We start from the raw sequence: 15090 nt of genomic DNA, 5'->3' as shown, positions 1-15090 counted from the left end.
AAAAATGCCATTAAAGATCATGTACTCGATTGCCAAACTTGTTCAAACAATAAACCATCCCTGGAGTCTTTTGGAACTGTGCGTAGATGCTTTACCGAAATTAATACTAAAATCTACCAGGTTTTGCTCATAAAATCCTGCAATCCTTGCCCCAATAGGCAGTTGTTTGCCGCAGGTGCCTCCTATCTGCTAAACATCTTTATTTAATAATTATGCGTCATGTGATGTGCCTCTCCTCTGCTTTGCCGGTCCATTCTTATGCATTTCTTTTTTGGATTAATTGTATGTAGACCACTTATGTATCTTCAATTTATGTACAGGATCAGTTATTTTTTTACTTGATAAGGGCTAACATGTGTATGGCCGAAAATGGTTGTACTTTATAATTTATTTTCACTTCGTTGTATTATGTTTAGAAGCCATTTTATAGCAGCTTTTGTTTTGGAGGCAAAAAATCAAAAACTTCATTATAAAAACGTTTTTCCTGTTAAGTGGAAATCACAAAGCTGGTTTTATGCGAACTCACTTGAAAGCAGGTTTGCACAGCGAACATTCCAGTATCGAACCCATCCGGGCATCTTTCGATCTCATCATGCCATTGCTTATCGTTAGAACCGCGAAACACGATGTTCCTGCTTAGAAGACCAACCTCGGCTGGAAACACAAATGAGGAAATGTTTCATTGGAACATGTCAGCACAGACGCAAATAGTCGATCAAAGCGATCATTTGGAGTTGCACGCAAAAAGTATTTACCCAAATTGTTGTAAGCTATAAACTTTCCGGTTTCAATTGTCCCTTGGTACTTCCATCAATGCTACCTGCATAAGTGGTCATGCATCTTTGAACGATAAGCTCATGGTATTGTGGGCTTTAACAAGTGTGTAAATAACATATTGTAACGATAGTCGCCAGTAACAATATTTAGCCACATGCAATGCTTGCTGGAGTCACATAGCGGACATTGATGGCAGAAAATATACCAAAAAAGAAAAAGAAACACTAATTTCCAACAGAATCACTAAAGAACCAATCGAGATATCTGAAAACAGCTTCGCTCAGTCAGCAGATGACGCGAACTGTGATTCTACTTACCCTTAAAATCCACAACAGTGCCGCTGATGTCAACTGTGACGCCATAATGGCGGTAACGGAGTGGGGGTTGGATTGTCAAAGTGAGTTTATCTGCAGAGCAGAAAAGATTTGGATGAACATCGTATTGAAAAAATAAAATTCGCAAAAACAAAAGGTGATAGACTCAGTGAAAAAACAATTCATTTCTAGCACTGCTAAAAATTCGTCTCCCCAAATCTCGAATGAAAGGAAACGTAAATACAGTTAAGATGTAAAAGGAGGTAGCTAACGTATATAAAATTAATAGGTTACTAAACAATAAAAATGTGAAGTCCCTTCAAGATGTCATACTCTAGAGTTATCGTTTAACTCTCTTCGATTTCACCTCATGCTCATTGATGGCATGACAAGTGTTTATTTTAGAAGTTTGTCGAAGGAAATCGCCTGGTTTGTGAGCGGGTGTCCTCTTGTGGCACCACAAACATTTTCTATTATTCTGGCAATGTTTGCAGCCTGCAATGTTGTTTTGATTTGCCATCATATTGACTTATCGAGACTAGAATTGAGGTCTCGTAAAATTGCAATTTTTTTTCATACGTGGCCCAAAAATCGGTGGTCTTCGAATCTCGGACCAAACATCAATGAAATAAAAATTTAAATGAAAAGTGTAGTTTGTGTGAACTGTGTCTCTCAACTAAGTGCAAATTTTACCGACCATGGAGGCAAAGTTGGCACGATAAATTCTCGAAGTAAAATGGCTGGTGACGGTGAACTGTTTTTGACAAGACAAGATGATTAATAATAATCATGTTTTTATTTGCGCTCATTGCGATAACATACAGTACACTGCGGTCGCAGATGCGATACAACAGACGACAGGAAGCAGCGAAGTGACATATAGTCTTTGTGTCAGCTGCTCCCCTTATTTTGGCTTGCCTTTAAGTGTCTTCGCCGAGACACAGCTGCGTGCTCTGGAGCGGTGTCGATCCCACGTCGTTTCGAACGTCGCGCAGACGTTCTCACCACTCGGCTACCCAGCCGACAATAGCAGAATGCGTACTGTAGTCAGCCTTGACACACAGATAAAAGCCCATACAATTCCCAAGTCCAAACTTATACGGAGTTTTTGAAGATTTATTTAGTGTAGCAAATACAAGAAGTTATTGTCCAACTTAAAGTCACCGTTTCACGACCACCTATGTCAGATAAGCATTATTGTCCGATCACCTTCAGAGATCGCAACAATCTGCCGCTTCTCGTTTTGTGACTGAGAGTGGCGATTTCCGGTGGTTGCGATGACGACATAATCCCACACTCTCCAATTCGTTGCTGGCTTTTCAAGCTGGATCTGAAAGGAACAGAAAAAATTATAGTCCCAGTCTGGTCATTTTTCGTTCATCACACAGTGTTGATTTAGAAATTTAGGTCTGTTCCATTAGAAGACAAACAAACTTTTCGAAGCGAATATGACAAAAATGTAACAAGACGATGATAGACGACCTGTAGGTTCATATCTACGACCAGACGTGCAAAAAAACAAAACAAACAACAAACAACACAAGTAAAAATTGCAATTAATAAAACAAATGGAAAAGCTCATTTTTCTCAAACGAATGCTTTAAAAGTAGAATAGTAAAATTCGAATCAGTATTGTACCCTGTAGCCATTTAACATCAACCCTGACAACAAAGATCTTTATAACAATAGAAACTCACCCTTATTTTTCTATGTAGCCTACTTAATTTGATATAAACTTGGCGGTCGTGCAGGCATTGCTATTAATTTGGAACGGTAGGGGTACATGTTATGAACACCAATGTAACTTGGGACGGCAAGGTTATAAGAATTTTTTTTGCAATCGGTTCTTGTATTTTTTCATTTGCAATTGTTTTTGCTGTCTATACTCAGTCTCAAGTCATTCTACTGCAAGGTGGTCTGCGTGGCTGAACCGGCTAGATAGAAGTGTGGGTTGCCTAATTGTGGAGTAACAAAGCACTAAGATGAGAACGAATAGCAGGTTTTAGCTGTCATCTAGCTGTGCCTTCAGTCACTTTATAACACCAATACAGCCGGCCCAGTTCGGAGTTGGCCATTACAATAACGTTGAAATAAAGTTATTTTTTTACGATTTCTTATATACTTTCAATGACATAAATAATGCTGCATTCTACGCTGCAGGTTCTTCGCATACTGCAGAGCATTGCAGAAATATATGAAACTAACAGTTTAATGGAAAATAACCGTTTTATTCGTTTTGAAGCTACCAACTACAGCTTTTCCTTCTTTCAGGAAATTAACAATTCTTGCGACAATTCTCATTGTCATTCCATCGCACAAAAACATTCTTAGAAGCTTAATCAGGGATTGTCAAAGCAAGCAAAGCTTTTTCGAAATACTTTCCTCGTGTGAGCATCTCCTCACTTAAAAAGTGGTTCAAATGTTGAAATCATTAAATCTTTCAAAGCTGTGAACATTCACTCACCGTCGTATCGCCAGCATCGGCTGTGGCTGCCAGTTTGGTCCAAGGATGAGGAATGTGCATCCCATGGAGGTCCAAGGTCCCGTTGCGGACACCAAGTGTTTTTGTGCCATAAATTGGAAGCTCCAGTGACCTCAAATGGCCATGCATGACAATGGTTGCGTTCGCAAGGTGGGGTTGTTCTTCCGTTCCTATCTAAAAAAGAAGAAAAAAATTAAAAATTTGAGCATCCGAAGTAGAAACGATGGGGAGCAGTTGCAAAGGGCCAAGGATGTAAACAACGAAGCGGATTAGGAAAGTTGGCAAGGTACCAGTCAACCTTTTTATGACTTTTTTAGTTTGAAACAGAATAAAACGTATCACCTCCAGCAGGTAATAATAATAATAACATTTACATAGCACACGGCCACACTAGAAATTATGTTTTATGGCGCTGTGCGTGACAATAGCAAACAAATCGTATTTACAGCTTTGGTAGAGAGTTTGCTTTGTTGAACCATAGACAGAAAAAACAGAGTAACTTTAGCAGGTTTAACATGTTTTATTACGAAGAGATATAAAATAATTAAAAAATCAACTCAAACGTGTGCACTGTGCATCAGGAATTACTTAAATCTGTAATATACATAAAATTAAAATTATAATATAAATCTGACTATGCATTATAACTGTAACGCCACTCCGGACTGAAAAGCACAAACTGAACAAGTGATACAAGAATGATTACGAGTAAATTATACGGCGAGAAACAGATCACATGGGGTGTAAGCTGTAAAGTACAGGCATGTGACAAACAATTAGAACACCCACAAAAAGAACGATGAGCCACAGGCGAATAACTGCCTCTTGAGAGACGGATTATTACGTTTGGTTCTAAAGGCTTCCATGATCTTGAAAAACATGTTTTATTTAAATTGATATTTTTCTCATTTGTTTAATAACGACCCAAACACATTCATGGCTGATAAACCTGAGGACACGCTTGAAGAAATAGATTTGGTTATTTTATTGGTATACCTTTTTAGGAAAGGATTCAACAAGTTTTGCAAAAAAATTTAGCTAAACTTAGTTATAGAAACAAATTTTCGTTTGGCATCCATCCTGTGTATGATATTTTGAAAATATGGTGCACCGATATTTTCAACTGAAGTCGCCTACTCCTTTGCTCTTCGAATGTTGTATATAAATTTAGTCGTTTGCTTGACGCAAACCAGACATACAGTGTTATGCCAACCAGACATTTGTTGAAAACGGCCCAGGAGCACTTAAACCCAAACTTAACAACCAAAAGTGCAATTAAAGAGCACATTGCCTCTTCTGTAACGTGCACTGACAATGTCGCGACCGACCGATTTAAAAATCATCTCTTGAGACAGATCTGAATTTCAGACCAAGATCATGAAAGCCAAGAATCAAACGTAATAATCCGTCTTTCAAGAGGCAGTTATTCGCCTGTGGCTCATCGTTCTTTTTGTGGGTGTTCTAATTGTTTGTCACATGCCTGTACTTTACAGTTTACACCCCATGTGATCAGTTTCCGGTCGTATGATGTACTCGTAATCATTCTTGTATCATTTGTTCAGTTTGTGCTTTTCAGTCCGGAGTGTCGTTACAGTTATAGCGCACAGCTAGATTTATCTTATAATTTTTATTTCATGTATACTGCAGATTTAAGTATTTCCTGATGAAAACACACTAACGTGTCGAAAACGTTTGAGTTGATTTTTTAGTTATTTTACATCTTTTTGTAATAAAACATGTTGAACCTGCTAAAAACGTATTTACAAAATTAGTCTTGATCACGTATAACATAGAATGTTATCAGGGAAGCCTTAAATTCATTTAAATTTTCCGAGTCCTTTAAAGCCTATTAAGTGAGAGGAACACTATTCTAACAACTAACAGCAACAGCAGGAAAGCTGCGACTGTCATAACGAGTTTTGTAACACAGAAAGCCTATTAAGTGACACACGATAAATTTAAGTACTTATATTAATGAATCTGTAAAGAACCCGATTGGCACAATTTAGCAATAGCGGATATAAGGTGCTGGATGCGTCTCACCTTCTCGTCACGTTCATTTGCGCAAATCTTTGATCATCAAGCCAGCAACCAACTCAATGATTACTTTCAAAGACATAATAAAAACTATAGTTACTTCATGTTGATAAAGCCAGGGGCGTTGACAGGGGGGTCTAGGTGGTACTTTTGGACCCGGGCCCGGAATATTTAAAGGGCCCGAATTTAAAAAATTCTCCGCCACTTCAAACATAAGGCTATCAAGATCTTAATATAATCAGATCTAAAGGAATTGCCAGCCATTTCAGCCTTCAGACGGCAAAGTACCGCGCCCACTTCAGCTTTCAGGTGGTAAAATAGCCACTTCAGCCACCAAACAGTAAAATAAGAATTTAGTACAATGATTTCCCTAACCGCCAATATTACCCGAAACACGAATTTCAAAATAAACAGGCTAATATTTGTTCAAACTCAAAACTAAAATGGCACAGGTAAGAAGATTGCTATCCCTATTTCTGCACTAAAAATTAGAACAAAATCGCTTTTTAGATTGCAGCAATCAGCAAATGTTTGACCTAGACCCAAACACCTTTCCCAAATCAAATTGAAAACTTTCTGACTGTCTGCAGTGCTGTAAATTCTCTTCTGGTGAGCCTACAATGACCAGTGAAACATCAATGGAATCGTGAAGTAATACTCTAGCGCCATGTGACAAATAAAAGTTCATAAAAGCAACCGCTAGATAGAGATAGTAAGTTTTGCGGTTCAAGAAATTTTAAAATTGCGCAAGATTTGTTAAATGACCATGCTTAAACAACATCAATAAAAGTTTATACACACTCTTTATATTCATAACATTGTCGATGAAGGGGCCCGGAAATAAATTGGTACCGGGCCGAGCAATCCTGTCAACGGCCCTAGATAAAGCGCTTTTGTAGCCATACCTGCAGCAGACCTCCATTTGTGATGAGAATGTTCTCTGCATTGAGAGTTACTGGTTGCTCATCAAATATAAGTTCGCCGCCGTCGATCAAAAGCATCTTTAATACCGCAGTGTCTGTGTCCAAAACCACGCTTTGGCCCTGTCATGCAAACAACGAGTTTGATTAGATTTCGACAAACGCTAATCACAAACGTTTGAACCCTATTGTCAGGGATTCGTAGAATTACGAAATGACCAATTAGGCTACGTTATCTGATAAGTGGAAGGTAAAGTACTGCCAGGTATTTTTAAAAGGTTTAGTAACAATTTTTAAAATATTTCTTTGACATTTATAAAGCAGTGGTGTTTTAAAGCACTTTTTTTGTGCAACTTTAAACTTCGGGTTGGGTTTAAATAAGCGAGCTTTGGCTGACTTCTGCTTTAAAAAGATCATAAAAGTATTTTTTATTTGTTTAAAAACTATCTGGCAGTCCTACTTTACCCTCCACTTGTCAGATAGCGTAGCCTAGTCGATCATCCCTTAATTCTATAAATCCCTGCTTGTTGTTGTGGCAAACAATGGTGCTTTGTTGCTTCATAGTTTTAATTAGTCTTCATAATTTTTCTGAGAAAAGTCATCCGCACAAACTGACAACATTCGATTGACACACCGAAGAAACAATGTTTTCTTGCTTGAGTAGAGTTAAAAAGAAAATACTTGGCTTTTTCACACAACCTACAATGTTGGAGTTAGCTAGCCTTGATCGTTTAATCCTGAATTAAAATTGTAGACGAATTTAATTTATGAGAACGTAATTAAATAGATCATTTCAGTTCATGCCCTTCGTGTTGATACCAGGGCTGAAAATGACACTAAATATTTTTAAGTTTAAGTGATTGGTTGATTGATTGGTTTTGAATCTTTATCCTCGGACTGACAAAGCCTTGATAGGTTTTTCCTGGTAGTTTCGCATTCCTGTAGAGGCTCTAGACGCAGGGCCGGTTACCGAGATTGACAGAGTAAAGTTTTTCGATTGTTGAAGTGTTCTTGCCAGGGAGTTATTCCATTCACTAGGTGCCTCTGAATGGATAGCAGTCCTGAAAATGCGTTGCTCAAGCGCACACCCCGAGAGTCGAATCAGCGTTGCGTGATCTTGAGGCGGGTGCGTAACCACTGAGCTGACGGGGCGGCCATCTATGAGAGTCTGTGAGAGATCTCGGCCTTTGAAGTCACCTTTTGAATAATGACGAAATCTTCGGTGGTTGGCAATCTAATCCCACCCCAGGTGAAGATGGACGACCATCGGTCCACGTACCGGAAGTCGGCTTCATCCTGGGTCGCTATTCCGAGTTCGCCCACCAACACTCGTATCTGAAAGTGACAACAAATAGTTTCTTCAAGCAGGCCATACCTCTGGAGCAGGTTTATTTTGCAATGTAGCAATTTATTCTTTTCTACTTTTATGGAAGTGGTTATGCTCATATGCAGTGGATTTGGTTAGTGAAGGGCTTATCAGCTTCTAGTTGTTTTGAACTTGGCTAATTCTTAGGTTTGTTAGAAATAAAAATATTTCAAAAATACAGTATCTCATTTTTTTTTTTAATATTTTCTTCCGTTTCCTGATAATTTTCTTAGTTGTTGTTGTTGTGTCCTATGACGCCATTTTATTACAAGTCCAAGCAGTTTTTATTTAGCCAATCCATGAGAGCGTTGTTGCATTGGTGTACTGTGAGGTATCATCCTTAAAGCTTGGATACTGTGCACTCCAACACTCCACGACTTAGATCTTCACATTGGCGGCGTGTGGAGGCTTGCGAGCATTGATGATTCCTGTCAAGGGCGCCAACACAGGGTTAACCATGTTGGAGCGGCTGTGGATGCGATTCCAGACTAAAAACGATCCAAACGAGACGCTATAGCTTTACAATCAAAATTATTCTCTTAGTGAAGAATGTCGTTTCAAGTTTGAAGCTATTTCGTTTCGTTATGCTTTCGAAATGAACTTCACAAGAATCTCAGAATGCAGAAAGTAGCAAGAAATTTACTTTGAAGTGGTCTTAAATCAATATTACTGAGATTTGTTTACCCACTAGCTGCTGCTGAATGGAGAGCTGTCCTTCAAAACGCATCACTCAAGCGCACACCCTGAGAGCGCTACTTCATCTTGCTGTTTCATCGTCCACAAAACCGGGCGCTTAACCAATTAAGCTATCGGGATGTGCACTTAGAGAACAAGACAGAATATTTTGAAAGAAACTTGCAAACAAAAGTTTATAGATCATCATTTTGTAGAAAGTCAGTGTCGTCCTTTTTAAAACGACTCAGGCTCTGGACGAGCCTAAATCCCTCTAACCCCGACCCCATGACCCTGACCCCATACCTTACCACTGAGACAACAAGGTCGATTGTCACGTCATGTTGTCTCGGTGGTAACGTTTCATGACTCCATCTTCATGTACTTGCCATAAACATCTTTTTATAATAGTAGAACTTCCGATTATATTGTAATAATGTATATTTCCCGTCGTTAGGAACACCAGCTTTTTATATTATTTTCGCTTCAGTCTACAAAGTTATATTGAACAATGAGCAGGACCCCCAAAAGCGTTCTTCATATGTTTCGTTTCCCTTTTAAGTGAGAAAGTATCCTGAAGTAAAATAGAACTTGTAACTTGCAAAACTTCATCGAAATAAGATAGAACTGAATGTTTTCAAAACTTGTTGAAAATAAGAATTACCTTCGTTCTGACGGACCCCTGGTGATGGTTTGTTTCGACTACGATACTGGTGTCGCTGGAGCTGATGATCGTGCACTCGCTCCCATCGATCGACACAGACAAAGGGGACGCTTTTCTGCAATTGTAGCTCAACGTTAGTTTCGTCACGGCGCGCAACGACGCGCAACGAGTTTTCAATTCACTTCAACTCAGCGAAGTTGTGGAATATACTAAACTGTCTTCAGCAATGAACATCAGAATGGGAAGCTTGTAAACAGGCTCGGATCTATGGGGGGGCCCAAGGGGCTCGGGCCCCCCCGAAATTTTGTGAGAAATTGTTGAATGGTTTGATATGCTTCTAAACAGCTGATATTAGTCCCACAGCGGACTTACAGCCCCCCCTTTGGCACGGTAGGCACTTTAACATGCAGATATCCAATCCACCACGAACCAATCAGATGTTACGTTGTCTGTCCAATTGTGACCATTCCAGCACTCAGCCAGAGACTTGATTATTACTTTGAACTTTGTTCAGTAATTACAGAAAAAAGAGCTTTAGCAGTGGTGAGAATCAAACTCACGTCAATGAAATGACTAGCCTACCACCGCCCTAACCCTCTGCGCCAAGCCAACCGATGGCAAAGCGATGACTTAATTTAGCTAGAATTTGCGTTTTTCCTTTGTTCTTTCTAAACGCAACCTTGATGACGTCATGAACAGCGTAGCTTCTGATTGGTTCGTGCTGGATTGGATATCTGCATGTTAAAATGCCTACCCTTTGGCACGCGTGTGATGTCACGATATTGAGAATAATGCTTTCAGTCTACAATATGTCTCTAAACGTGGGATGGCGCAACGGATAAGGCGTTGGCTTTCCAATCATGCAATCCTGGTTCGACTCCCGGCTTGAGCTGGTTGTTGAAAAACACCGCTCACCTCTACCCAAGGTATAATAAATTGGGTGGGCGTAGTTGCTGAAGGAAAGGCGGCCGAGAGAAAGGAACTGGCCACCCTACTCTCGTTAGTGTCGATGGCTTAGTATAATGAGAACCTTATCTTCTCATTCCCCAAAGCTTGAATCAAGTATGGGACCCACCTTTTTTTATGTCTCTAAAACAAAGTTTGCCTAATTTGAAGGGAAACTGCATTAAAAGAGCGAGCTTTGCCGATACCAAACATTTAAACATCTCAGCTAGGAATTAGCAACAAGAAAACATAGAGACTTAGCTTTATTACCGAAAAAATGACGAAGAAAACATGATCTTATCCTTTTGCTATGCCACCGGACAGCACCATTTCACAGGAATATTTATACCCATATTTTTGTGAAAATGCTCTCAGAATGCACCAAATTTAAAGTAATTCTTCAAAATTTTCTGGGGGGGCCCAGACCCCCCGCCGCTGGGTGTCGCCTTTGGCGAACACGCCGTCTGGCTTTGCCCGCCGGCCGTCAAACACCCCAAATTCCTGGCTACGCCACTGGTTGTTCATATCTGTTTTTTCTTTTTCTTACTTTTTAATTTATTTTCAAATTTTCTGGCCCCCACCCAAAAACACTTGAGATACAATGAAATTCTTTTTAAATCAGCGACGACATCACATTACAAAATCTGGCGTCGGGTTAAATAGATTTAGACTTGATAAGCTTACACCGCCAATGATAGCAGTCGCACATGGAGATGATCAAGCATCTCTTGTGATAAGGGGATCATTACTCAGCATGGTGACTAGCGACACATTGCCAGAAAAGTTGCAGAAAACATTCCAGTCATTTTTAAAATGTTTATTGCTAGAGAAGTTATTGGGAAGTTATCACACATACAACAATATAAAAAGGCCGCAAAACATCACAAATTGTACAACTTGACACATACAACAATATAAAAAGTTGAAAATCACATAACTTTTGTTTTACCATAGCAATGTTTTATCTCAAACAAATTACTTAATCTGAAAATTAACGAGAAAGTGACGAGAATATAAAACTCACTCAAATCCAGTGCCTGTGATGGTTATTCTGGTCCCTCCCGCTGTACCTCCAACTTTCGGTTCGGTTTGGGTGATCGTTGGGGTTAGGTCGGCCTGGTAAACGTATTGATCGGCCACGATTATGTTGCTCTCTCCATTGGCGACCTTTACCACACAGGAGGTGTTGGCTGGAAACAAAAGTAGGACGATATGTCGCGTCGGTTCGTCACGCAGCTCCTCACTAACTTTATAACCTTGCGCATCTCAAGTGTCATGAGAATCTTCAAGCCTGCCTCGTTGCTTTCCAGTGACCGAGCGCCATGTTGGATCAAACTTTCAAACAAGGAATTACGCCATAATAGTACAATAGCATCTTCAGAAAAAAAAATGCTAAATTTTGCAAAAAATACGCGCCGCTGAACAACATGGACAAAGTTCGCAGATGCAAGAAGTGGTAACAATCAGTTGCATTGTCAAATTTATCAACTTCTTAGTCTATGCCAATGATTTGTTTAAACCAGGGGTCACCAACCTTTTTTTGCATGCGGGCCACTTTGGCACTTAGGAAAGCTGTGGCGGGCCGCACTAATAAAATTTTAGGTAGGTTGACTCTTATGCTAGAAATGAACGCATTTCGTACCCAGTATTCAGCGTTACATGTTGTTACTATTTATCTTAGAATACCGCAGCAACAAAATTAGTCGAACAGAACAACGCTACTGCCAGACCAAGTTCCTTTAACAACACTTTTGACTTCTTTAACAATGTCTAATAAACGAGGCCACTTGTTTTGCGCACTTGTAGCGAGGCGAACGGTTTCCATTAGAATATTCATCGCCAAGCAAGAGTGATGTTGTCACTTCGCTTCACAAAAGGTACCTTGCAATTAACAGTTTCAGTAACCAAAGAAATGTTTGACACATCGCAATACAGGCAACAACAGTGACCTGCTATGCTGCTAACATATCAGCGAAAAATAGGCTTCAATAACAGGGAGAAAGAAACTAGGTACCATGAAACAAACGCTTGTAGAAATCACCGAAAAAACGTTTCTATCGTAACTCATGAAAAGCAATGAGTTGGTTTTTCATCTTTTTGTGAGAGTCTATAAAACCGTATTTGTTGATTATTAGACAACTGTCACTTGAGGTGCTTATCAGCATGACAAGAATTGTTGATTAACAACATTTTGCAGTAGCCTACCAAACTAAATATTTTCATAATATAACCAGAAGTTGTCTTATGAAAATACAACCATAATACAACCAAAAGTAATACAACCAACAGCTGTCAAGTAATTTTTACCTTCATGCTCATTGACTCCTCAAGAAAAGTATTTTTGGTTATACTTGTACGCTGATACCTTCCGCGGGCCGCAGCGATACAGCGTGGCTGGCCGCATGCGGCCCGCGGGCCGTCATTTGGTGACCCCTGGTTTAAACGATTTAAAGCTTACAAAGAAATCGGCCAGCTACCACTTCATGGTTGAGCTACTCTGGTTGAGAAAACTAGCAACTCACCGATTGGAAATTCCGCGTTGCTTGGTGTAAGACATGTGACGCTGGTCGAGGTGTGATCGACGATGATGCATTGGTTTTCGCAAATGTTTATCACGGTATTTTCAGAAAATCCCTTCCCCTGCAAAACCAATGACTGTCCACCTGCGTAGCTCCCTGAAACCAAGAAAAGGTTTCCGCATTTGACACCAGCAACTCAATCAGGCCCGCAACCAGTGGCGGATTCAGAACGTAATTTATGGGTGGGCCTAGGAAATATCTTGGTGGGCCTTTTGTGGGCTGTTGAAGTGGTATCATGCTGTGAAATAGTGATGCCACAGTGTTAAACAATCTGATTTTGGGTGGGCCCACTGTCAATCTGGGTGGGCCTGTACCAATCAGGCCCACCCGGTAGATCCGCCCCTGCCCGCAACCAGCAAATATTTTCGGGGAGGCATTTAATTTTTATCAAAGAACAAACATTAAAATGATGCATTGTGACATTTTATGTTAATGTCCACGCCCATTGACAGAGTGTGTGGCACTACCATGTTCAGTGGTCATAACTTATGCCAATCACATTTTTGTTTAGTAGCCTACAGCATTAAAGGAAACTACCCTTTGTAACCTTTTCTCATTTAGCTATGACTAGTTGACTACCCAAGGAAGAAAATTACGATATCACGGTAATGTGTTCAGTCGATTACAAATAAAATACAACATCTGTAGGCTACGAACTGCATTAGCGCGACTGGAGTAATAAATTAATCCATAACACATATTTACATCAATATAAACAAACAGATACATATGAATAAACTCAACACGGTAATTACAAATTACAATCCTGAAACATTTTGTTGGCTCAACAAGTTTTTATGTTTGTAGGCTCAAATCTATTCTGAGTTATCAATCTGTTCTGAGTTATCGATTTTTCTTCGTTTTGGAAAAAAACTCAATATAGAATTCTGTTTATTTGCCATGCCGCTTGTTACTGTAACGGTTTAACTTCAAAATGCGCTTCAGCCTTCGATCTGCTCAATCATAGAGCAGGCAATTTTTTGTGAAATTGTGATACAAATGTTTTTATGTGACGTAACAGAGATATAGTGAGAATCACAGCTGGTCAAACACACCAGTGCTGTGCGCTGTGATTCATAACTGCTTACTCGTAATCAGATTTACAAATGCCTAAGCCCAACTGAGTAGCTTACTCACCACGCTATCGCAGCTGCTTTTGATCTCGAATTATTTAGGCTAGTTGTTTTTAAACGCTTTTTATGGTGATGATGGATGCTGACATTATGTATACGCTAACGAAACAGATAATGAGGATGCCAGCCTAATTTATCGAACAAAATCGTTAGCATGGCTTGCAACCAGCGTAGCCTACTTTCGGTTTCGATGGTCTACTAAGAGTCTACAATCTACACTCTACAGTAATGGCTGTACGTGTACGACGTACGTCTCTTCATAGTAAATTTCATACTGCATAGAACGCTTAAAAAAATATTCAAAAAATTTCGGGGGGGGGGCAAATGCCCCCAATGCCCCCCCTGGTTGCGGGCTTGAACTCAATTTATCAAGTTTAGCTATAAAAAGCGCGCCACAATCGAACTAGTAGCTTATTGAGCATTAATCGTTTCGCTAAAAGCCTACCAAGTTGCAAACATGTGCGCCCCTTGCTACCCGGTGCTGAGAGCTCAGACATTACCTTCTGTTGTAACCGTTATTTGGTTTTATTAAACTTAAAACTCGAATCTGCAAAATAAATAATCATTCTATAACACAACTCAAGTTAACAGCAGACCAACTGAATCAACACCCTTCACTCCAACTTGCACAAACTAAAACTGCGAACAGAAATCCAATTTCACCAACAGTGAACAGTGAATCAACACGTCGGCTTCAGGCACTAGCTTTAGGCATCAGAGCACTTGTTCAATTACAGCTCATTCTCCCCCATATAAAATTGAACAACACCAAAAGTTGAAAAAAACAAAGAGAACAATTGGAACTTAAAATTGCAATTGAAGGTACACCGTTATTACAACATCTAATGTTTACATGTGCCATAGCATGAAGTTGAACACAAATTGTATCAAACGTAAGGCACAGCACCGTAGTAATCGACAGGTTTGCGTCTCCGTTCAGAGCGGCGCAGCTTTGGAGTGACAACGCTATTCTCATTAGTTTCACTTGGTCCATCATCAGGCTGCATTGTTTCTGAAGACGACGGCTCGGAAGTGTTACTTTCTCGAGGTATGATGGACAAGAATTCTGGAGTAGTAGCATCAGGTTCGGCAAAAGATTCGTTTTCAGAATTACACGCCGAGTTTACAGCAGCGTCGTCGGCAGACCTGTTGCATGGTGAGAGATCTCTAATAGACACGGTGGTTTCATTTCCATTGCTTA

The 15090-nt window shown here is 39.8% G+C and overlaps 1 protein-coding gene across 1 annotated transcript in view; it reads right to left on the bottom strand.

Annotated features, from left to right (window-relative positions):
* LOC145785375 (fibrocystin-L-like) overlaps nt 1-15090 on the bottom strand; it is a 150909-nt gene that overhangs the window by 75836 nt on the left and 59983 nt on the right. The window contains exons 21-29 of the mRNA XM_082597030.1: nt 12700-12852; nt 11202-11367; nt 9233-9347; nt 7728-7865; nt 6516-6653; nt 3556-3747; nt 2301-2421; nt 1095-1184; nt 527-654 (exon numbers count right to left, since the gene is read on the bottom strand). Coding sequence (XP_082453156.1) covers nt 527-654; nt 1095-1184; nt 2301-2421; nt 3556-3747; nt 6516-6653; nt 7728-7865; nt 9233-9347; nt 11202-11367; nt 12700-12852 — 1241 coding nt within the window. The remainder of the gene's footprint in view (nt 1-526; nt 655-1094; nt 1185-2300; nt 2422-3555; nt 3748-6515; nt 6654-7727; nt 7866-9232; nt 9348-11201; nt 11368-12699; nt 12853-15090) is intronic.

The sequence above is a fragment of the Aplidium turbinatum genome, chromosome 16 (assembly GCF_918807975.1).
Source record: "Aplidium turbinatum chromosome 16, kaAplTurb1.1, whole genome shotgun sequence".
Taxonomy (NCBI): Eukaryota; Metazoa; Chordata; class Ascidiacea; order Aplousobranchia; family Polyclinidae; genus Aplidium; species Aplidium turbinatum.
This window is presented reverse-complemented; position numbering and strand designations above follow the sequence as displayed.